The 23686-nt window shown below is 37.1% G+C and overlaps 2 protein-coding genes across 2 annotated transcripts in view; one reads left to right on the top strand and one right to left on the bottom strand.

Annotated features, from left to right (window-relative positions):
• Positions 1 to 2592: 2592 nt before the first annotated feature.
• LOC134755026 (prefoldin subunit 1) lies at positions 2593 to 3281 on the top strand. Its single transcript, XM_063691505.1, has one exon. It carries the CDS (start codon positions 2684 to 2686, stop codon positions 3065 to 3067), a length of 384 nt encoding a protein of 127 aa, XP_063547575.1. The 5' UTR covers positions 2593 to 2683; the 3' UTR covers positions 3068 to 3281.
• A 1428-nt stretch (positions 3282 to 4709) lies between these two features.
• The window catches only part of LOC134754705 (uncharacterized), a 19862-nt gene continuing 885 nt past the window's right edge, over positions 4710 to 23686 (bottom strand). Inside the window, exons 5-9 of the mRNA XM_063691040.1 lie at positions 11772 to 11939; positions 11301 to 11564; positions 10953 to 11215; positions 10108 to 10305; positions 4710 to 10011 (exon numbers count right to left, since the gene is read on the bottom strand). Coding sequence (XP_063547110.1) covers positions 5627 to 10011; positions 10108 to 10305; positions 10953 to 11215; positions 11301 to 11564; positions 11772 to 11939 — 5278 coding nt within the window. The 3' untranslated portion in view covers positions 4710 to 5626. The remainder of the gene's footprint in view (positions 10012 to 10107; positions 10306 to 10952; positions 11216 to 11300; positions 11565 to 11771; positions 11940 to 23686) is intronic.

Genomic DNA, 23686 nt, shown 5'->3' on the forward strand with positions numbered 1-23686 from the left:
AGATGTAGCTCGGAAAGCGGCCAAGTTAAAGTGGGACTGGGCTGGTCATGTCTGCCGCATGCCGAATGACATGTGGGCCAAAATAACCACCACAGAGTGGGTGCCCAATGCGTCAAACCGGGGATCCGGCAGACGTCGGCGATGGTGGGATAACTTGGACTCCTTTTTGAGTGACTGGCCAGATGTAGCTCAAAACCGGGAGGAGTGGAAGAAGAGGGGGAGGCCTTTGCCCAGCAGTGGGACACAATAGGCTCGTAATAAATAATTTAGGGCCCTCCACACACGTGCGCGAATCGCGGCTTCGCGCCGCTTAGTCTGGAGCGGGCTTTTGGTCATTCGGTTCGTCTTGGTTCTAGTTCTGTCTTGGAGGATAACCAAAAGCCCACTCCACACTCGTGCACGAATCGCGGCGCGACTAGGAGGATATTAAGCGCGCTCCAGACTACGGGCGCGAAGCCGCGAACGCGAGTGTGGAGTCGATTTCGCTGATTAGCGAACTAGACTTCACACTTGCGTTCGCGGCTTCGCGCCGCGATTCGTGCACGAGTGTGGAGAGCCCTTAACAAAACGGAGTAGCCATTAACAGGCGTTGCTCTCTGTCGAAAATACTCGGCCAATGGTCATACACAATGTATGGACTGACGTTTAGTTAGACAGTGCAAGTGTTATTTTAAACGTAAAACTATGAAATTATGACGTATAAATAACACTTGCACTGCGTGTGCTATCAAAATCGTTGCAGACTTTTCTTGGTCTATCTGACATGGCAATTTTTTACGCAACGTATACATTTGACGTTCCCCTCCCCAGCAAAAATCGGCAGAATTTTTTGTACAGACGTGGCATCTCCGTTTGGGTATATCCTCCCAGCACGCGAGTGTGGAGTAGACGTCGCACATGTGCGAAATCGACTCCACACTCGCGTTCGCGGCTTCGCGCCGCAATTCGCGCACGAGTGAGGTGGCTTTCAAACTAAAGGCTAGTCCAGACGGTAACAATTTCTCGCCAATCTGATTAAATTGTCTGATCAAATTAGGTGGGCGCAGAACCAAACGCCTATGTGGCCACTTTTACCAATTTTAGATTTATGGTGATTACAGGGTTTTGCCAAGTTTTATGACAATATGACATTGATGCATCAAGGCGGTTTGTTTACAGAGGACCTACCGGGAAACGCTAATACCCCCCCCCCCCCCCCAGCACCAGGGTTAAGGCCGGGGACTTTTGATATGTTCATCTCTCATCTCCTAACTAGTCCAACAAAGCTACGAAGTTAAAAATTGTGTTCCTGGCATTTCCCTCTATACCTTTTTTGAGCAATTATTTCCTGGCCTAATTACGATTCCGAAAATGTCCGACACCGGACAAACTTCGGAATGAACATGACTGTGGAAAGGTTCGTAGCGCGCTCCAGACTACGCGGCGCAAAGCCCCGAACGCGAGTGTGGAGTCGCTTTCGGATTAGCGAACTAGACTCGACACTCACGTTCGCGGCTTCGCGCCGCAATTCGCGCACGAGTGTGGAGGGTGGTGGAGGGCCCTCGTAATAAATCTGTGACTATTAAAAAAGTCAAACTACCAAACCCAGCCTGGCGCAACTAGGAACAAAAATACAAAATGTATGGAAAATGGTATAATACTAATGGCGGATATTGCCGTCACATTCTCTCAGTGTATCCATCTACTTCATCTGTGGGGCTACCGCGAAAACCGAAATACGCAAATTGCGGGGATCTTGCTCTTTTACTCCAATGAAGGCGTAATTAGAGTGACAGAGAAAAATGCCCGCAATTTGCGACCTTGATTTTCGCAGTTATAGCCCTGCTCTGTATCAGCCATATTGTGTTGTCGGGAGCTTCAACAATTTCTGTTAAGTTTTCGAGCTTTTCGTCGTATTTTTGGTTTTAATTTGTGTTATCATTATATAAAAATCGTTTACTGAAACGGATTGTGCATATTCACAAAAATTTGACCCAGGAAACAATATAGAACTTATGCTATTTGTGGAATTCTTGCCTACCAATGTGAAAATAAAGAAAGGAAGTTTATAGCGAGTTTTCCCTTGGATCCTGACCGGTAAGCAAGAAATAGGACACGAACAGACAAGAAAGGGCGACAAATATAACCTGCGAGAATGGCACAGAAATTATATTATGTTTTCTGTTTTACTATCACGCAATGAATGCAGAAGACAAAATGACTAACTTTCTCTGGAGAAGATAACACTGCCAATTTATTAAAAAACGTCTGAGCAAGGTGGCAAAGCAAAATAGGCTTTGTAATGTTTGTAATTTTTCTAAATAAAATACTAAGAATGCAAGGTTATTTGTTTTATTTTTTATCGATAAAAATGATAACTTACTATGTATCGCCCCAGAGCAAAGAATATAATACTCACTACCCAGAGGTACCACGGAAAATTTATCGATAAATGCTGGGAATGCGTGCGTACAGCGCTATTCGTTTCGCTATGTTGGCACTTACGTTGCTTGACTCAATATTGACGAGACCTAAATTGATTCCATTGGCCAGTAAGGAAGTCCCGTCTCTTAAAACGTAGTGGTTATATACTCTTTGACCAAACCGACCGAGCTTGTCAGGTCGGGGTGGGTTGAGTCACAGTCACTCAATATCACAATAACCTAGAAGAAACGCAAAAAATTAAATAAACGATAAGATCACCATGGCTAAACCTGTAGATTTAGAGCTAAAAAAAGCATTTGTTGAATTACAAGTCAAAATGGTTGAAACAAGCAAGAAAATACAGGTGATAGACTCTCAAATTAGTGTATTGAACCGCATCTTGCAGCACGTAGACATAACTCAACGTGAAATTAGTACCATGCCTCCTGATACGAAGACTTATGAGTCCGTGGGCCGAATGTTCTTACTTACTGACTTTGAAGAAGTTAAAGCAAATTTGAAAAATCGAGAGGCGCAAGTGAAAACGCGTACTAAAGAATTGGATAACAATAAACAGTACCTGGAAAAAAACTTGAAAGAAAGTGAAGACAATATCAGGGAAATGGTACAACAGAGGAAGGAACAGACTGAAATAAAATCTTAACAAATTTTGTTTTTGTAATGTGGCTTCACTTCTGTTATTAAGCCCACAAAAAGCATCTCATTAATTAATTTCACAAGTTTAAAGATTTTTAACTCCATGTATTGGATTGTAACTTCAACAGTGTTGCATTGTATTAGAGATGAGGCAAATTCATGAATTTATTGTAACAAATTATGCTTGCTTTGTACCAAGTTTATTAAAGATATAATAACTTTTTCTTTTTTCCTTTTACCCATAATTCAGTCATGGAATGTACTGATTCCCTTATATTCCACGACTCTTCTCTATCCGCAGTCTCTAGTTCTTAACCAATGACCTTTTATTATAATAGACGCGTCACGTTCATAGTTGATAAAACTAAAATGCAGGCAATATTTAGTAGATGATTGTGACAATCTTGACACATTGGCGTGAGCCGTAAGACTTACTCAATATAGGTTCCGGAACTTATATTTGATGGCTCACGATCAAGTGCCGGGTGCCATATCTACCTCCCTTTACTTACATTTCATCCATGTTCTTAACCCTTAATTTGAAATTGCTAAAATCTATAAGTCTACCACTTAACTGAGATGTTTGATAAGTTATTATGGGTAACTACAGACTTGTTAAAAGCTTGACCTGTATCTGTAATTGTATGAACTTGTTTTCAGCTTTTTAGCCCAAGAGCCCAACCAAATATTCGGTTCGGTATGAGCTGAACCGAATATTCGTATTCGGCAAAGTCCATATTCGGCCCATTTCTAATTCGAATCGATACAGTCCTTCGATAAAAGCCTCAAGATTGCCAATTAAGTGTATGGCAGCCGTATTGTGATCCAAAAAAGCGCTACATCTTTTTTTAAACTCCGTTTTCTGAACGTACTGCACCTTAATCCTTTGACCGCCAGACGTCAACTGACGGGCGCGCGGGTTGCTACAGCCCTACAGCCCAATATCAACCTTGGTATCAATATCAACGAAAAGCGTGCCGTTCAAAGGGTTACAAACCGGTTTTAAAATAACGGTTTAACGAACGAAACCGAAATAAAAAGATTTTGCGCCAAGTGCATGATAAAGGACACTTATCCCACGTACGCAACGTATGCAATGCATTATGACTTATGACAATCTGAACCCTGAAATATGTATGCTTAAAAACATTCTAAACTTGTCATGCGTTGCATTGCGTATGAGAAGTTTTTTTTTTTTTTTATGTGATGTTCAGCAAACGAGCAGACGAGCCGCCTGATGGGAAGCAGTCATCGTCGCCCATGGACGTAAGCAACATCACAGGAGCCACTTAAGCATTGCCGACCCTTGAGAACCCTAAATACCCGCTTCTTGAAGAATCCCATGTCGTATGTTTCTATGCATACAAATTTCAGGGTTCAGATTTCATAATGCGTTGCATACGTTGCGTACGTGGGAAAAGTGTGTCCCTAGCTTAACGGTTTAGAAATTTAACCGGTTTCCTAACCCCATTGGGTATGTAAAGTTTGCGAAAGGACTGTCTCATTTTAAACATAGACATAGAGAATAATACTATCTTTGTCTTACATTAGTACTAGCGCCCAAAGGAAAGGGATGAGTATAATATTTTCCTGGTTGTTACTGACTGACAAATTGGTTTGACCAACTATACAAACAATAAAAGTGAAAATTTAATTAAATGTTTTTGAAAAAGTTTTATTTAATTTTTACACAAGATTTTAATATATAGCTTATTTAATTTACTAAATGAGTCCTTAACTACTTTCATGAAATTTTATCATTAAATTAAATTTTAACTTTAGCTAACAAAAGTAGATGTATAAGTAAAATGCTATTAAAACATTAATATGTAGTAAACAAAAGAAAATAGAAATATATTTACACAACAACCTACGTAAGTAGCATAACGTAAAATTTAAATTATCATAATAACAAGAGTTTTTATGTGACCTGTAAATTAAAGCTAATAGCTAAAGCGTCGCGTCAATCAATACTTACTACATGGATACATTCTGCAAATACGGTCAGCAAGGGTAATCTCAACGAAATGTGATCACTTGGTCAAATTATAAAAGTGCTAAACTAGCTAAATAAATATGCTTACAAAGAAACTATGTATTTAACTAACATTTATACTGGTAAATTGTAGACTTTAACATTTTTTTGTTCATATAATTTTTATGTTTGTATGACTAAGTGGACACATAGTACGGAATAATAAAAGTTATATCCTTAAAGTTAACAATCACTATAGCTCGTCATAATATAAAGTAAACTTGTTAATCGGAATTAACTGTTAGTCGAATCATCATTATATCACTAAAGTAAAAGTAATTCACACATTAAATTGTCATGTTCATTCTACATTGCATTTAATAGTTATAAATAATGTAAAATCTTATAAATAATCTTCACAAAATGCTATTGGATCTACAAACAACATAAATTATTAAATCAATACTAATTTTATAACAATTGTCACATTAATTATAAGTATATTTAGATAGTACACTTGTACAGTAGGTACATGTTACATGCACACGAATCGTTTGTTTGATGGGATAAGATTAAAATGTATTTGCTAGCCTAGAGCCAGGAGGGGCGGTTGATGGTGTCATAGGGCTGGCGCACGCCGAGCGTGGCGGGGTACCCGGGCGGGTACAGCCCCATTATCTGCGACACGCCCGACTGCCGCAGCAGCTCCTCCTGGTGGCGCTGGAAATACTGCTGGTACAGCGGTGCCGAGCTATCCGCGCCCACAAATCCGTATCCACTCCGTACTTGCCCATGTCCAATGAAAGGGAACGATCCACTGTTGTGAGTTGAGTTTTGATGAGCAGGCTTTACAAGCTTTTCAGCACTCGCCTCAACATTATTTCGCTGTTGATGTGCCACTGCCGCCATGTAATTTGCTGCCATTAACTGATTCGTACTGTTGCGGAACTCTTCAATTGAAAATCCAGTGCCGTCTCCATACAGACTGCCGCCCAAGGCCATGCTTGGCGTAGTACCAAAATTGAATGCGCTTCCTGGAACCATGCTAGTTTTAACAGAAGATAAAACATCAGTAGCGCAAGGAGTGTGGTAACTCTGACTTGCCATCTGCCCTGGTTTGGTTTCAGAAGTTCGCTTTCTTTTCGTCCTACTCTTAGAATCGGCTTGTGCCGAAGGGTTAGTGGTAGGTGTTTTTAAAAAACTGGAATCTTTACTCATTGCAATTGAAGGTTGAGAGTATATACTAACAGATGTGCTTACTGGCTGAGAATCCGAAGGCATGCTTTTGTTAAACATTTGCGCCATTTGAAATGTTTTGTCATGGTATAGTGACGGGTTGGTAGCGGCAAAACTGGATAGATATCGTTCATCGTTAGTGTACCGCTCAAGCATTTGAGGGATATTAGGTAAATTTCGCAGACTATCAAGAGGAAGTGACGAATGAGTGTTATAAGGAGTTTTATACGCCATCGAACTGACAATTGGTTGATTCTGCGTGGTTTTATCAGGTTTTTGTATTTTCCCAGTAGAGTCATTTTTAGCAATCATATTACTTTCAGTCATAGCAGAAGTAATATTCATGTGATCGTTTTTAAGAAGACCTCGAGGATTCGGTATTCTTAGTTCAGACGGAAGATTTTGATGCAACTCCTGGGTTCTTTGTAGAGCGGTTCTAGACATGCTGTAGTTGTGGTACTGCTGTGGTTGCACATTTTTGTTATAATTAGTTGAAGTGGGGCTGGTAGTGCTTATATTATTCTTTAGTTTGTCCGTGTTACTGGTACTGTAATTTGTAGAGTAATCTGAGGGCAGAACGTCTTGTTTTCGTATTTGATTCGTCAGTTTCCAATTGCCATAGTCAATAGCCGTTGTAGTGGATGAGGCGTTATTACAAGCGTACAGTTTTTTGTTGGCGAGTTCAATATCATTCAGTGAAAAGTTACTGACGGGTTGGCTCCCAGAAATGCCATCATATTGATTGTGATGTGCATGGGCAATGTTATGATTGATATTCATTTCAGAATGGGAGTGGGCGGGAATTATGTTAGTTGGGGTCAATGGGGGAGCATTTGATTTTGACAATGACTTTTGGAATTGTTGATTTAAGCCGAGATTCATCGCAATTTTATCTACGTCATAGGTTTTAGCTTGAACATTTACAGCAGGTTTTGGGACATCCTTGTGCACGGCACAATCGATTTCAATAGGTTCTACAATATTTTTCTTTTCATCTGGATTCATGTTGTAGCCCATATTAACCATGTCTATGTTATCCTTCTTAATCATACCTATTGGCTTGTTCAAGTCTGGATTTACCATATTCTTCTTGTTATCGAGAGAATGTTCATTATTTATAAATGCTGTAGTGTCCTTATTTTCAACTGTATGGCGTTCTGCAAAATCTACCACGTTCTTTTCGCGTAAGCTATTTTGATTGGCCAATTCCGATTTTTCACTAAGAACAGCTGCTATTTTATCAACTGACACAGACGGTAGTGCAGCAGACGTCTTTTTCTGATATTCATTTTTCATTGGTGGTGAAGTCCTATCCTTTGTTTCCGTCGCAGTTTTAAGTGATAATGTAGGTAATTCTGGTTCATTGTACATTCGTTTCTTAACAGGAAACAGAGAGGTTTTATGGTCTGATAAAGGCAGTGTTGGATTAACAAGAGTTGAGTTAGACCCGGATGGCTGCGGCGACAGCTGTGGTTGAGAAAACTTCGATGGTTGTGTTGCAGGATATGGAGAGTGTGAAGGAGAAAATGGTCCAGTGTATGTATTCTGTTGGTAGCTATCCGGACCAAGGGCTGTGTAGTCATCGTGAATGCGCGCTGGTTTACTCACAACAGGAGCCTTTGAAGTGTCATAATAAGGTGGTGGATTCTGAGTATAAGTAGGAAGTGGGCTCTTGTTGTGGTCTAGGAAGTAATTCGGAGTGGAGGATCCCAATCCACTGTTAGAAGCATATACGTGTTGCGAATAAGGAGAATATGGCGACTGTGGAGCCTCGCGTGGACTGCAACTTTTTTCTGGACTGCTTTTAATGGAAGTTGTATCTTGATAAAATCCTGCTCTAACAGTTCCATTAATTATAGGATATGTAATTTTCTGGAAGTCGTCCGTTCGAGGTGATGCTGGTGATCTCAGCAGAGGTGAATTATGAGACATCTGGTGTCTTGGAGAGTCAAGATCTTGGCTAAAAGAAGACCGTTCTGAAACGGAGCTGCCTGTACTTGTTCTTCGCTGTCTAGGCGTCGCACTTACGCTTGGTAATGGACTGTCACCTCCATCAGGATTTGGAGTTTCTGGATCAATTGGAGAATCATACTTGTTTGTGTTTTTAGGACTGGAAATTTTAATATCATTGTTTGTATTGTCAATTGTTACTTTTTCATCACATTCAGTTTCTTCTGGTTTCTTTTTTGGGGCAGTTACTGTAGAGGTAGTATTTTTAGGTGTTCCAAAAGCTTTAAACCAAGCACTGAGATTGGGCGTAGCCTTTTCTTGGCTTGGTTTTGGCGTTGGCGATGGCTCAGTTTCAACCTCCACATCTTTTTTATTAGTTTGAACTGAAACATCTTCTGCGTTATGTTTCTGGATAACTTCCTCAGTATTGTTGTCTTTTTCACTTTTTGGGGACTTAGATGGCTTATTGTCATCAGGTTTATTATCTTCAGTCTTGCTGAAATTGTGGTCTTTACCAAGAGAAAATTCCACAGTGTGCAATACTGAACCAAGGCTAAGTTTTGGGCTAGACTCTTCGTTTTTACTAGTCTCTCGAGTTTTGCTAGGGCCCAGGGGAGTGGTTTCCTCTACTTTCTCAACACTCTTGCTAGCCAGGTTAGTAAGCAAGTTTCCCTTGCTTTTACCTGGTTGTAGTCTATCTATGGTTCTTTGAATTTCTCTCCTTCTGATTAATTTCGGTTCGCGGGAGGATGGCCGTTTGCGCGATAAATCTTTTCTGAGAGTTGTTGTTTTCTCTATTTGTCCAAACTCGTCATCGTGTCGACTGTTGTCATGTTCTTCAGTGGAAATGGTATGTGCCGGGCTATCAGAGGGAGAGCTATGCACAGATCCTTTAGGAGCATCATCAAGCCACTTGCTGATATCTTTAACAGCTTGCTCCAAGGCTTCAGATGCAGATTCATTTTTAGTATTTTTCTTTTGTCCTCTTTTGTTTCCCCCTTTACTTTTATGACTATCATTACGATCGTCATCAGAGAAATCTAAATCATCTCGGTCTTTATTACTGACATTTTTGTCTGAATTACTGTTGCTAGAAAATAAACTATTAAACAGAGAGCCATCTTTGTATTTTTCACTTTTAGCCTTGAGTTTCTCTATAGTTTCCCTTAATTTCTGATTCTTTTCTTTTTCCGGGATGTGGAGGTTTTGCTTTTGCTTATCAACCGTTTTTTGACTGTAATCGAAGAGTGATTCCCATGCGTCTTTAGCCGCGTGTCGTCTTCTTTCCTTGATCTTGTCGTACTTGTCCTTGACGAAGTCGGGGTCGTTGAGCTGGTCGGATGGCTCTTGATGGTCGGCTTCGGAAGGCGAAGGAGTCGGCGTGTGGATGGAGGGCAAAGGGCTCGCGCTTCGACTCCTATTTGAACTTTCTAATGATTCTTGGGATTCACTTCTTTTCAGCGCCTCAACTGGCTCCGTCTCATGGTGCTTACTTTTCTTTTTCTTTTGCTTTGACTTTTTGCCTTCTTTGTTTTTATTTTTACCGTGCTTCTGCTTCTTACTGTGTTTACTTTTAGGTTCTTTATCCTCACTGTGTTCAGATTTGTGAGAATCTTTTTTGTGATTTTTGGAATGTTTACCATGTCTGTGATGTCCTTTGCGTTTTTTCTTCTCTTTATTTTGTTTTAATTTTTTAGGTTCAGATTCAGGTGTATCATTAACATCATCTTCGGTTGTTTTTAGTTTCACCTCTTCCAAAGGTCGATCTGAAGAACTCGATTTTCGATCACCTGAAATCAATAAAATATGATATGATGTATAGTTACATAAATTGACACATTATATTTAGAGCCAACATCTTGTAAATTTTATAATGAGATACTAACCGGAGTCAGAATGAGATTTTCGCTTTTTCCTCTTATTTCGGCTTGGAGATTCACTTGATTTAAGCTTATGCTTTCTAGATGGAGTAGGTAATTGATACTCAACAGCAATTTCTTCATCTGAGGATGATAGTCGATGCATATATTTCTCAGTCAATCTGTCAAAAGCTGCTTGAAGGCTGTCTACCATCATTGTATATTCTGGAATATGGACAATGGACTATATAATTATATACAATAACAAAAATATAATAATTTAATCAATGATAACATTACACAACTAGATGTGTGTAAAAGAAGTTTTTCGTGTAAATGTTACCTAATTTAAAAAGACAGCTGACTTCTCTACCTAAACAACTATACCTTATTAATGATATGTATTGGGGAAAAGCGACTATTACTACAAATTAGGCATAGAAAGCTGTTTGGTTCTTTCTTTTAAGCCATGCAATGTTTAGCATGGTATAGAACAGACCCGAGGGCCGCAGCCGGGCCTCCGCTTCCTTTTCGCGGGCCTGTTTTTTTAATGATGTAGGAGGCAAAACAGCAGACAAATCGCCTGATGTTAAGCAATTACTGTCGCCCATGAACACATGCAACACCAGTGGGGTTGCAAGCGCGTTGCCGGCCTTTAAAATGGGAGTACGCTCTTTTCTTGAAGGTCGTATCGGTAATACCGCGGAAATAAAAATTTTAAACCGAAATAATACATATATATTGTATGAAAATGTTGAGTTCACGGGTGAAATTTGTCTTGCTCGCGCGCCGGAATCGGCCCGGGGGCCGCAGTTCGGAGATCACGGGTATAGAATGTTGAGGGTGTTTACGTTCATAAAACCGTATATTACCATTGTCTTGGCCGTTATATAGACGACAATTGTTGACGATGAGCTTGAAGTCGGCCTTGAACATCGCAAAGTCCGTGTAGTAACCACTGTCTAACCGCTCCTCCATTTTGCGTAAATCCATGGGACGTCTGATGACAGCGTAGTAATTGGGGGCATATTCCTCCTCCACTGGGTCCATAAACGGCCACGCGTCGTCGTGTGCGGTGAGCTGCTCGAGCACCTTGTACATGTCGGTTTGAATGTCTTCCTCCGTTTGCGTGAATCTTAAAAAAAAATAACAAAACAATGTTAAAAATCCTTATGAGCAGAATGTACGCTTATTAACAAACATTACAAAAATAAAATTACATTTGTGATGTTTTGAGTTTCTTCCTAGTACTATTAACTGGTTCGTCATTTTCGGGTATAAGGATCTGACCCGTAGCGCATGCCAGCGAGTTATTGGTCTTTCTGCCCGTTTTTACCGGAGGCTCTGGGGGTGGTTCGCCTTTGTGGGTGGCAGAGGAGTTTTTTGACCGCTTATCATGGCTTTTCGATCGTTTGGAGACTTTTTGTGGCATTTTATCTTTTTCACTTTCAGAACTGTCGGTGTCTGATGAATCTGACTTCGATCTGTAAAATATAATGAATATTAGTATGTCATCAGATATGAGAGAATATGTATCAGATATATCGGATCAGACAAGGTGTTCACAAATATCAGAACACGAACGCCTTGACAACAGAGGCGTGTTCAGATATTTGTGGGCACCTTGGTCGCTCCGATATATCTGATGGCGACTGTACCCCTAACACAAAGTAATAAACAACTTTATATACCTTAGTAAGTTTCGCCTTTTTGCCCTGTTTTCTCGCGCCAAATCAGGTGTTTCTTTGCTTTCCTCCTCGTCCTTGCTGTCCTGTGCGCTCTGCTTTCCCTCTTCCTCTTTCTGTTTAATTTTTTGAAGCACACGACTCGAAGTACGTCGTGGCGCTAGTTCTAGCAACCTTTAAAAATTACATAGGTTAATTAATACCTACATTTAATAATATACGCGTATATTCCAACATTTACAAGTCAACATCGTAAAGCTCAATAAGCATTACAATATATATACACTTTATCGAATGAAATAAAAACCTTTAAGTAATAACAAATCTATTGGAACAAAAAAAAACAACTCGATTTATTACACAACTAATCAAATTAAATTTTCCCAAGTAATTATTGTGAACGACCGCCTCTCCCAGATAATATCCAGAGAGGAAAATGGGGACTACGTTTGTATGGAGGAGCGGGCACGTGACTTCGTCCGCTTTCGTCTTATAATCAACATTCGCTTAATCGGGCCTACCAACTCTACAGGCATGGCAAACTACACTGTCAGAGTAAATTACAAAACTGGACAAGTGCGAGTCGGACTCGTCAACCGAGGGTTCCGTACTTTTTAGTATTTGTTGTTATAGCGGTATCAGAAATACATCATCTGTGAAAATTTCAACTGTCTAGCTATCACGGTTCATGAGATACAGCCTGGTGACAGACAGACGGACAGTGAAGTCTTAGTTATAGGGTCCCGTTTTTACCCTTTGGGAACGGAACTCTAAAAATAGCAAATAGTGAAAGTAAATCAATATTCTTAACTCACAATATCGAGATTTATATATTGTAGAATAAATCTGTGTGTTAATAAACAATAAATTAGAGCAAAGTCGCAATACTCTCAGAGTAGGAAATTTTATTTGTGCTTTCATTATAAATAATCCCACCTAAAATAGTCCACCAGTATATAATAACTTGCGCTTTAAAAGTGACAGTTTATAGTACATTGTGCAACGTGGGGGGTAAGTGTAACTTTGCAAATGAGGTCTTTAGATGCACGACAGGCTGGAGTGCATTAAAGACTCGAATTTGCAATATTCTTACTCCCGGAGTTACAATGTTTTTCATCACACTTGCGAAGAAAAAACTAAATTTTAAGCGAAATCATTCTTAAATACGGTGACATTTCAAACATTCGTCCGCCATTTTGATTTTTTTGGCAGTTTAGGCATCGAAGGCACAGACCCATCGGCATTCAGCCACAATTGAAAATTGTGTAAAAATATTTTAAACGGCTATTAAATTAATCAAATTAAATATTTTTAAACATAAACAAAAATATTAAGTTATAAACGTCAGTATTTTATAAGTGACTCATTTAAGTATACCTACTTAATTCATATGAATAAGTAACATAAAGAAAAAATAACTAACTCACTCGTGAGTTATAGCTTTTTTTTCACAATCCATAACTCACGCGGGAACAATATAGGCCTTTGTCCTTCAGTACACCTGCATGAAATAAGATCTTTTTCGAGCAAGTGTGATAAAAACTTTTTAACGCTAAAGGGCCTGAAACATCAATGACATCATCTCGTCTGTTCTGTGATACCACTACAACAAAATTACCTGTACAGGATTACTGATGCTACCGCGAAAAACGAAAAACAAAGTTTCTTTATCTGCCTCTATCACTCGAATATGCAAGAGCAATCAGATAGAGGCCGATAATTTCAATTTTATTTTTCTCGGTAAGCCCTCTGAATATTAATTTCATAGAATTTATTTAACTTCGCTCAAGATTTTTTGATTCAGCACATGGTAACACAGAATGAACGGCCATATCTTTACTTCAAAATCATGGAGTAACTTCCATATAATAAATGTACTCAGTCGTCACCATAGGCGCTACCACGCCATCTGACGGTATATGTGACGTGAAAAACTAATTAGTACAAGGGCTTTTTTTATATTTTAATAGGGTACTAAAATTATTCTTTGCATAGTTTAATAAATACAAAAATAATGATTTTATTACCTTATTATTAAATAAATCATGATTTCCCTAAAAATGTTCACTTGTCCCAATTAGTTTTCCCAAATACTGTCAGATGGCGCAGTGGTCAGATGACCTTTAAATTGGTTGTATAGTTGTCATGTCAGTATCGGAAGCACTGATTGTTGTTACAAAATTCGTTTCACGTAACTAAAAATATAATTATTTTTAGTTACGTGAAACGATTTATTTATTAATAATTATATTAATGTCGCGGTGGTAATTTCTTAGGTGGTAATTATAGTTCGGTTAATATTCGGTTAGAAATAATAGTTTCACATTTCCATACACTAATATGGATATATGAACGAAAACTTAAAATGATATATAATTTTTTGTCACTGATTTGCTCTTTAGAATTATCAAAGATAGATATAACTCCGTAATATATGGATACAGTCTAAGGAAAAAACGTGCCTCGAAAATCACGAAAATTTGATTCTCGATCAGAAGGCGCCACTAGTTTTGGCCTACTCTCGTATAGAGGGCGTTGACGGTTTCGTTTGTTATTTATAATTTTAACGCATATCATTGAAAGAACATGGGTCAAAAGCATATAAAAATAATTAATGCAAATAAAAAAATCATTTTAACGTATTTTTATAAACCTTAATTTTTAGTTTTAAAGTATGTCGATAGATGGTAGTGAATTTACAGCGGTTGTGACAGTACCACTCTATCTTATTATATCCTCTTTGATAATACATAAGTATCATGACTGCATCTTCCCTATTAGACGCCGGGGATATAGGCCGGTCAGCACAGTTCAAAATGTATGAGAAATCTACATTAATTCTCACATCAGAGATTTTTTGAGATGTGATTACCTATGTTACAAATAATATATTTTGAAAAAATCTCCACAAAATATGTTAATTTTTTTTTATAAATCCAAATTATTACTAAAATAGAAAAATAAACCAAAACATCAATTCCCACACTAGGGATTTTCTAATATGCTGTTCTCAAGCATATACCCATTAAGTATTTACATTTTCTTCGAGCTTGACACAGAACCCTGCCCCCGATAATTTTCTTTATTATTATTTTTTTTTACATAAAAATAACAACTTATGGGTACATAAAAATTACATGTTAATTAAGCTCTTTATATTTACTATATTCTACAAAAAAATCTTTAACGTAAATGAATCCGTTTAATTACTATTAACCATTTTGGTTTCAAAATTGTTTTTGTTGCTTAGAGAAAATGGACACTCGACTTTTGTTTCACCTTCATAAATTTCTTACTCATGTTAGTGTAATAACAAAAAATTTCTCACGTATATGTAATATTGTATGGAATACAACCATAATTATTAAGATGTCCAAGCTATTTAAATTACCCACGCAGACACTAACTGACGGGTACTGATTAACTGTAGAGAACGTTTGATCGACTTCCATATCTCCGTCTCACTTCAATGTTCGCGGTAGACGATCGGTCCGCTTGAACAGCCGAGAGTTCGCGATGCGATCGACCGTTAATTCTCCCATGACTAACTTACCCAGTTTCATCGGTACGCGTTGCGATTGTTTACGCATGTTTAATTTTGATTGCGCGCTTACTCAGGCAAAGCTCCGATAAAACGCGCAACGCATACATTGCGGCATATATCTCACCTATGTCAGCTATGAGGCTATGACATAGCAATGACAGACAGTGGCAGTTAGTGCCAAATTAGAATACAGACTTTTCTACCAAGCATAAAGTTTAGTGCAGAGAATTTTAAACTCCTTAGTGAAAACCTCACGGTTTGTGCGAAATTGAGCGTTAAGCTATAAAGATGATGGTGTGATTTACGGAAATGAATAATAGATATAATATATTTTATTGTATAATATATTCCCGTTTCATTTACACCCAATATTATATCTTTTTCCGTAATAAAATGCGTTTATAATTACTGTAACCGTCTGTGTAGTGTACCATAATATACGCGATGGTTTGTCCTCCGGGCCCAAAATCGATCCCCTTTGATCATTTATTTTAAATGAACGTTAAAATCCAGACAGGAAATTTGATTTTGACATTTACGGCTACTACCGTAGCAGTCGACAGCAATGTCGCGCTTCAATATTGCTGCAGTCGACTGCATTGCTGCAGAAAACGTGAAAAAGGTCATTCAATTCAATAGGTAGTAGGGTTATGAGATGAAATGACGCAATAATGAAACTTTAGTTAATTAACAATATTATATTAAATCATTATTACATACTATTTGACTCGCACTAAAAGGTTTACTACCAACATACTTCTTGGTGCACAAATGAAATAAATAGTACATTTTAATGCTAGTGCGGAAAGTATGTCATTACTTCACGAGTACCGAGATAGGTATCTTGGCAAGACTCGGGACGCGTGAAGAATGACATTTCCGCACGTGTATCGAACGACGTTGCGAAAAAATAATAAAAACAACAAGTGAGGAATAAAAACAACAAGTAAGGAATAAAAACTTTGGAAACTTAAAACGCCGCTTAGTAAGAAAAAACGCCTCTTTTTTGACAGGCGTTTCGGCAGCTATTCCTTTAATTAAATTATTATTTTTAACAAAAAAAATTATAAATGCCTGCTTTAAAGTGATATTTTCCAGAATGAACAATAAATGGGCTACATTGTCCATTTTTTATTTAGTGCAAATCGCCACACTGTAATTGTAACAGGGAAAATTGTCACAAAAAATTACATAACATTTAATTTTTTTGTAAAAGGTCTAATAATTATTTCAAAAATGAATTCCTCGTTCCTAAATTATACGAAAATGATATATAAGTTGCCTAGTTGCTAAGAACAGGAAGAAATATAGTATAGATTGGACTTGGGGAGCCGACCCTTTCACCCCCCCCCCCCCTTTTGGGGGGCGTTACGATCTCGTGGCTACCGAGCTAAATCAGTTTTGTTTGCCCTAAGGAACAATCAATCGTGCCAAGCGGCATCGCCTGAGACAAAAGTGCATACTCAATGCGCTTACTTACCACTATAATTTAATAATCAAATTAATGGGCCCTGGAGGGAAATTCCCTGAAAACCTTAAGTTAGCTCATTTTACTTAAAGGAGACATTCTTTTATTTTTAAACAGAAACTAAACTGCATTCAAAGGTTTTAATTTTTTTTTTTCACTTTTGCTTGTCTAAAAATATTCTTGAGTACTAAATATTCGATTTTATGGAAATTTTGTACGACAGACGAGTGTAAGACCTAATGTTTCTTGAAGAAATGTTATCATTAACATTAATTGTATCGACTAGTAGAATAAAATAGGGAGTGTTTATTGTTTGGAATTTTTAGTCGGTTCGATTCCCAGGCGAGACAAGCGAATTTCAAAAAACCTTTGAATGCAGTTTTGTCTCTTTTTTTTTAATAAAATGAGCTAACTTAAGGTTTTAAGGCACTTTCCCTTCAGGGCTCATAAAAAAATTCCACACTGTATATTTAGAGCACGTCTTATTCTCAACTGTCAGACCTTAGACTAATATAACTTGATCCCAAGTTTCCTTACAATTATACGTAATCGAGGGCCAGGCTCATACTAGTTTCATGTCGCGATGCGCTCGCTGACAAAAACCAAGCGGTACGAATTGCTGAGATTTGCCGCATTTGCGTCTTCACTCTCACAGCTCCCACTGAAAGCATCGGATGACAGGATCGTTGAAAAGGGACAAACATATCGTTTGACGTTACGTCACTCTTCTCGTGCATTGACAAAATTTTAAATTCGAAATTCGCTTTATAATTTGTCCGGGCGGCTATTCGAAGTATAACTAAGTGGACGGTCCTTACTAACCAGTAAGATTGAGATCAAGCATCATAGATAGTTGTAAGACTTCAAGGGTCTATTTATATCTGACACAGCATCCAGTATTCTAAACGTTTTGTGAATAGATATAAAAAATTGACAGCTATCGTTTTTCATATAAAGACAGACACTTAATGCATTGAACTATTGAACCTTAACGCAATGCCATAAGCCATAAGGTATACTTTCCTAATATACCTTGAGGCTAATTCGAACTTTGTTATAAAAGATGTCATTTTTTTAATTTGCGTGTGCGTTTCGCTCGTACTAGTTGAAATATGTTTTGGTGCGAGCGAGGCGGTCGGGCAAATGATAACAAAATTATATATTATTGACATCTTAAATAAAGTTCGAATTGGCCTCTGTGACTGCCTGGAAATACCGCATACTTTTTTAATTTTTTATGCTGGAAATTGATTTAATTATCGAGAGAAAAATGAATATGTTATTCTTCCATAACTTGTGCAGTTACTGGCAAAAAACTAGAAATGTCCATTAATTGTGCAGAACATTATTAGCTGTTTGTTTCCAAAATCTTGCTGCTATTCTACAAATATAGTAGTGACTCGGGAGATTTTTAAACATGATCGAAACAACTACTGTTAACCACCATAGTAAACTTTTCTCTCGGTGTGGGATTTCCTCGGTCATGAAAAACTTACAAAATAATAATTTGTTTCAATAAATCTTTAACTTACATTATTGTCGAGAGATATTCTGACCGTGTAGTTGTATAAGCTTCATAACCCATTCTACGAAAAATATCTTATGTGGGAATTATTGTTTAAGTAGTATAAAAGATATGTATGTTCACCGATTGCTCCGAGACTCGTGGTCATAGTTGAACAATTCTTTACAATGCATGTGATCGAAAAGTGCGTATCCTACGGAGCCATTTCATGCTGAAAGTACTACTTTTCCGCACTAGTGCTTATTGTTTTCAATTTTTTTTACAGTACATATGGTGCTACTTTCTCGCACTACTGCGGAAAAGAGCACTTTTCGTGCATATGTCGAAAGTTTAAAGGGCCATATGTACTGTAAAACGTTGTACGATACACGTGCGAATAGGTAATTCGCAACTCGTGTCGATTTAAAACACTCCTTTTAATAATTAAACTTATTTGCCATGATATGTTTTTTTATTTACTCGCACAATGCATAGTAAAACATTGTATGATACACGTGCGTAAAGATGATTTCCGACTCGTATTCCTTTATACACTCGTCGGAAATCATACACTTTTCGCACTTGTTGCATAAATAGCTATTTTAAGAGGCCGTAGTCGATTTAGGAGCAAAAATTTTAAATTGATAGATTTAGTCGTTGAAGTTATACACGTTTTGTTACGTAATATCTAAATAACAAGTATTGGTTTCTATTAGCACGTTTTCTCATCTTGCCTTTTAATAATGAGGTCGCGAGCGTGCATCACTGGTAATATATGAAGAGAAGGGGCAGTTTTTAAAAATTCATCAAAAAATTATGGTGGTAAATTATATAAATTGATGTATACGAATAGTTTCAGCAAATGTTGTAGATTGTTCAAGTATCCAAATTACGTTGAAATTAAGTCGATTTTCAGAGAAATTGTAACTTGTTTTGAAGTAATTTCTGGAGAAAATTGAATTCGTTTAACTTTCATTTCCTCGAACTCTAAGTCATATAACAAAAATGTAATCTGATAAAAGTCAAGTACAGAATATTTGTAATAGAAATTTACCATTTTTAGCAGTCCAAACTTTACGAAATTTACAAATGAGAGCGACAAAATCAGTGCTTTACGCACGTTTACCTAAACGTCCTTTAGAAAAAAAATCATTACTAATTTAGTGAATCTGTTTAAAAAAAAATGATCTGATAAAAGGCAAGATAAGAAGACGTGCTAATAGAAACCAGTACTTGTTATTTCAATTTGGTAACAAAAGGTGTACAATTTCATGGACGAAATCTATCAATTTTACATTTTTGCGACTAAAATCGACAAAGTGCAGCTGTTTAGCGTGCGGAAAGTTGGTTTTCGCGAACTTGTGCTTTTCACTTTTCCAATTTTTAAATTTATACTTGTTAGTGTTTATTAATCAGTGTTAATATTAGTTTCCTTTAAACGCCGTAATCAACATAAAAACCTACTGTTAATGCAAGAATACGAAAAATATACATTTCATATTTTATTACTTCCCTCTTTATCATTATAACACGTTTATTTTTTAATATTGATTATTGAAAAACCATTCCTAATAAGTTGTCTGAATGGAACGGAATAGCTATGGAAGGTAGGGGTGTAGAGGTAATCATGATGGCGGGTGGACCTTTTTAGGGTTCCGTACCCAAAGGGTAAAAACGGGACCCTATTACTAAGACTCCGCTGTCCGTCTGTCTGTCTGTCACCAGTCTGTATCTCATGAACCGTGATAGCTAGACAGATGAAATTTTCACATATGATGTATTTCTGTTGCCGCTATAACAACAAATAATAAAAAGTACGGAACCCTCGGTGGGCGAGCCCGACTCGAACTTGGCCGGTTTTTTTTGTTAAATGTCTCGTTTTAGGTATAGATATGCCGATTTCTAATAAAAGTTTCCGGAGGTACACTGAAGGTACACTACAAATACATACATTTCGCGTGAAATAGTGCAAGATTTCATAGGTCCACCCGCCAACGTGGGTTAGGTTAGGGTAGAACTGCGACCCTTACAGAAACAAAATGCTACTAGAAAAGTGGGTTCGGTTAGGTTAGAACTGCGATCCTCACAGAATCGAACTGTTATTAGAAAAGTGGGTTAGGTTCGGGTAGAACTTCGAATTGCGATCCTCACAGAACCGAACTGCTATCAGAAAAGTGGGTTAGGTTAGAACTGCGACCCTTACAGAAACGAAATGCTACAAGAAAAGTGGGTTAGGTTAGGTTAGCACCTATACTATAAGCATCACTCACACAAACAAGCAATGAAGCAAATTTTTTTCAATTTTCAAATGTGTTTTTTCAATAATAGTACGGTGGTTTTTGCTATATCATTCCAAAATATATACCAAGTGACTGTGAATATCCTCTATATAGGTATAACGTTAAAAAATAATTAACCAGATATAACCAAAAATAAGAAAAGTACATCAAGTTGAAAAAAAGTATAATTTTCTGTTAAATTAAACTGCAACTATTATTAAAACAAACAAAAAACCAGACTATTTACATATATTTCTGAAATGGTCTTTTCACTAGCTTTCATTAGGTACCTACACATATTGCTATAGTAAGAAAAAAAAAACAATCCCCCCCTCCCTTTTTTCATTAGCGGGCGCCATTTTCAAAATTTATATAACCCATATGAGATGTGGTTGAATTCGTCAGAATTGTGTTAGTGACATAGGCTATATAAATTTTGAAAATGGCGCCCACTAATGAAAAAGGGGGGGGGGGGGGGGTTGTTTTTTTTACTATAGCAATATGGGTATCAAATGAAAGCTAGTGAAAATACAATTTCAAAAATATATGTAAATAGTCTGTTTTTTTTTGTTTGTTTTAATAATAGTTGCAGTTTAATGTAACAGAAAATTATCCTTTTTTCAACTTGATGTACTTTTCTTATTTTTGGTTATATCTGGTTAATTATTTTTTAACGTTATATACAGGATATCCACAGTCACTTGGTATATATTTTGGAATGATCCATTCAGTCATTTTCAATTTAGAGCAGTTCAAAGTCAACTGTGGATTGTGAAATTTTTGAACGTTTTCTAATAATTTGCGAGACGAAGTAGTGAAAATGTTACAGTATGTTATATATTTGTGATCTACTCACAAAGCCCTTTCATTTGATACCCCACATGGTATGATTAAAAAAAAAGTAAAAAACTTTATACTGCCGACTTTTTGACGTCACAGCAACTACCCCAACCACTTTCGCGCTTGTCATCTCATATATTTGTGTTCAGGACATTACACTGAATGCACTGATACCAAATATGTCCATATTTGCGACGACATGAGCGACAAGTAACCTAAAGCCTGTTTCGCCAAGCCACTATAATATTATTAAAGTAGTTCTTTATGTTGGCGCAGACAGAAGCATACGTATTACCCAAATATCAGGGATTGACGTGCAGAAAATAGAAGAAAACGTGTCTAGAAAGTTGTATGAAATTCGGCCAAGCAGATCCACCTTAAACTGAAGTAGGTATATGTAGACTGTGGCATATCATATCACTGGTTCGTTCGGGCGCGCTTGAGCCGCTAACTGCTAGTTGCGCTAATTCTCCGAGCAAAAGTCTAGAGAGCGAGAAGTAGAACATTGTATGGATTAGGGAGGGACAACATTTTTCGTGACCTTCGTTTGACCATCGGTTTTGTTAGACAGTGAATAAATTAGACAGCGGTAGACCTCTGTTATGGACCTAGCTGTAAGGGTCAGTTGCACCAACTGTTTGTGATCGTTAAAGAGTTCACAAAATTTCATTGTATGTAAAGTTTCATAGTAAACCGCCGCGGCACGCCGGTTGACGTTGATCAATCTGTCAAGTGCGGATGGTGCAACAGGCACTTAGTCTATAACAAAAACATCGTAGGCCTACGCCATAAAATTACACCGTACGGGTCAGAAAACGCACTACATTGAACGCAATAACAATATGGACTTTATCTCTGAATTTTGCAGATTGATTAAAGGTTAGGGTTTAATATTTTCGTTAGCATTGCCCTTGATATATAGGGAAATACAGGGAATATTCCAGGGCACATTCAGAATTTACGTTTGAGAGTATAGTAATTCTTTAGTTTGATAGGGATCCTTTGAATTGAAATGCATTAACGCGCTGAAACCAAAAATTGTTTAGAGCAGGGAGTTTGACCGTGTACATTACTAGGAAAATACCCGACTGGGGAAAATAGGTCATGGCACATCACTATAATTATATTATACACACGATAATATCATTTCGCAAGAGCAATAATACATTTGAAAACTAAACTTTGCAAGGGCACAGCGTAAGTCAACACATTCCTCATAAAGTGAGAGGTAGAGCAGTGTCTGAACATAAATAGTTAACTCTTTAAAAGATCTAAGATCAGTACAAAAGTATTAATATTAAGGGTCATTGTAATTAGACCTGATAATAATCATATTTTAAATACTATTTACCAGGTTTCCAGCCAAAAAACTACCTCATTGCTTTAATTATAATTTATGTTTTGATTTACTTTGCTGGTAAATATAAGGTGATGAGAGGGGTTAAAGGGCAAATCTCTGGGTTGTTTACCTTATCTTGGGGAACTTCAAGTATCCATCATCAGATTATCTTAGTTGGTATGGTAACATCAATATTATACATAGAAAACAACCCAAAAAGGAACCTGGAAAGCATTTTACCTAACCATCCATATTGAATTAAAAACTGTAATAGATGTCATATATTAAAGAAAAAGTGACGAAGCTTTAATATATGACATCTATTACAGTTTTTAATTTATATATAGTAGTGTGACTACTTTAAAAAACACAAATCAAAATATTTAATAAAATAATTTGATTTGTTCCCAAACTTGTTCATCCATATTGAAATTCAAAAAGCTGTTGCGAAATTTATCCATATAAATCTCATACTAACTCCTAGGACCAGTTTATAAAAATATTAGTCTATTAAGTCTAGAACTATAATTAGGTCCTAGTAATATTGTAAAAGATATGTTAGCATTATTACACATGTAATCATTAATGATGTATGAATACAAATGAAGGCATGTTTACAAAAACAACATAACTACACTAGACATGAATTTACAGGAAACGAAAAAAACTAAATGTCTTAATGGACATAAACATTGTATAGGTGATTTTAGTAAGTGGCCAATAGTTCCGAAATATACGATTACACATTTCAAAGACCAGTATTTTTGGAAAAAAATTAAAAAATAAGTTCGTCACTTATGCTGTTTTTGTAAAATTTTGTTAGTTATGTTCTTTTTGTAAGAAAATAAAATAAGTTTCTATAGAAATTATGTTTTGTATTCTATCAGAGAGGTACAGATTTATCTTACTTAACTAGTGGATTTACTGATTTTGGACAATTGGGGTCA

This window comes from Cydia strobilella, chromosome Z (assembly GCF_947568885.1).
Source record: "Cydia strobilella chromosome Z, ilCydStro3.1, whole genome shotgun sequence".
Taxonomy (NCBI): Eukaryota; Metazoa; Arthropoda; class Insecta; order Lepidoptera; family Tortricidae; genus Cydia; species Cydia strobilella.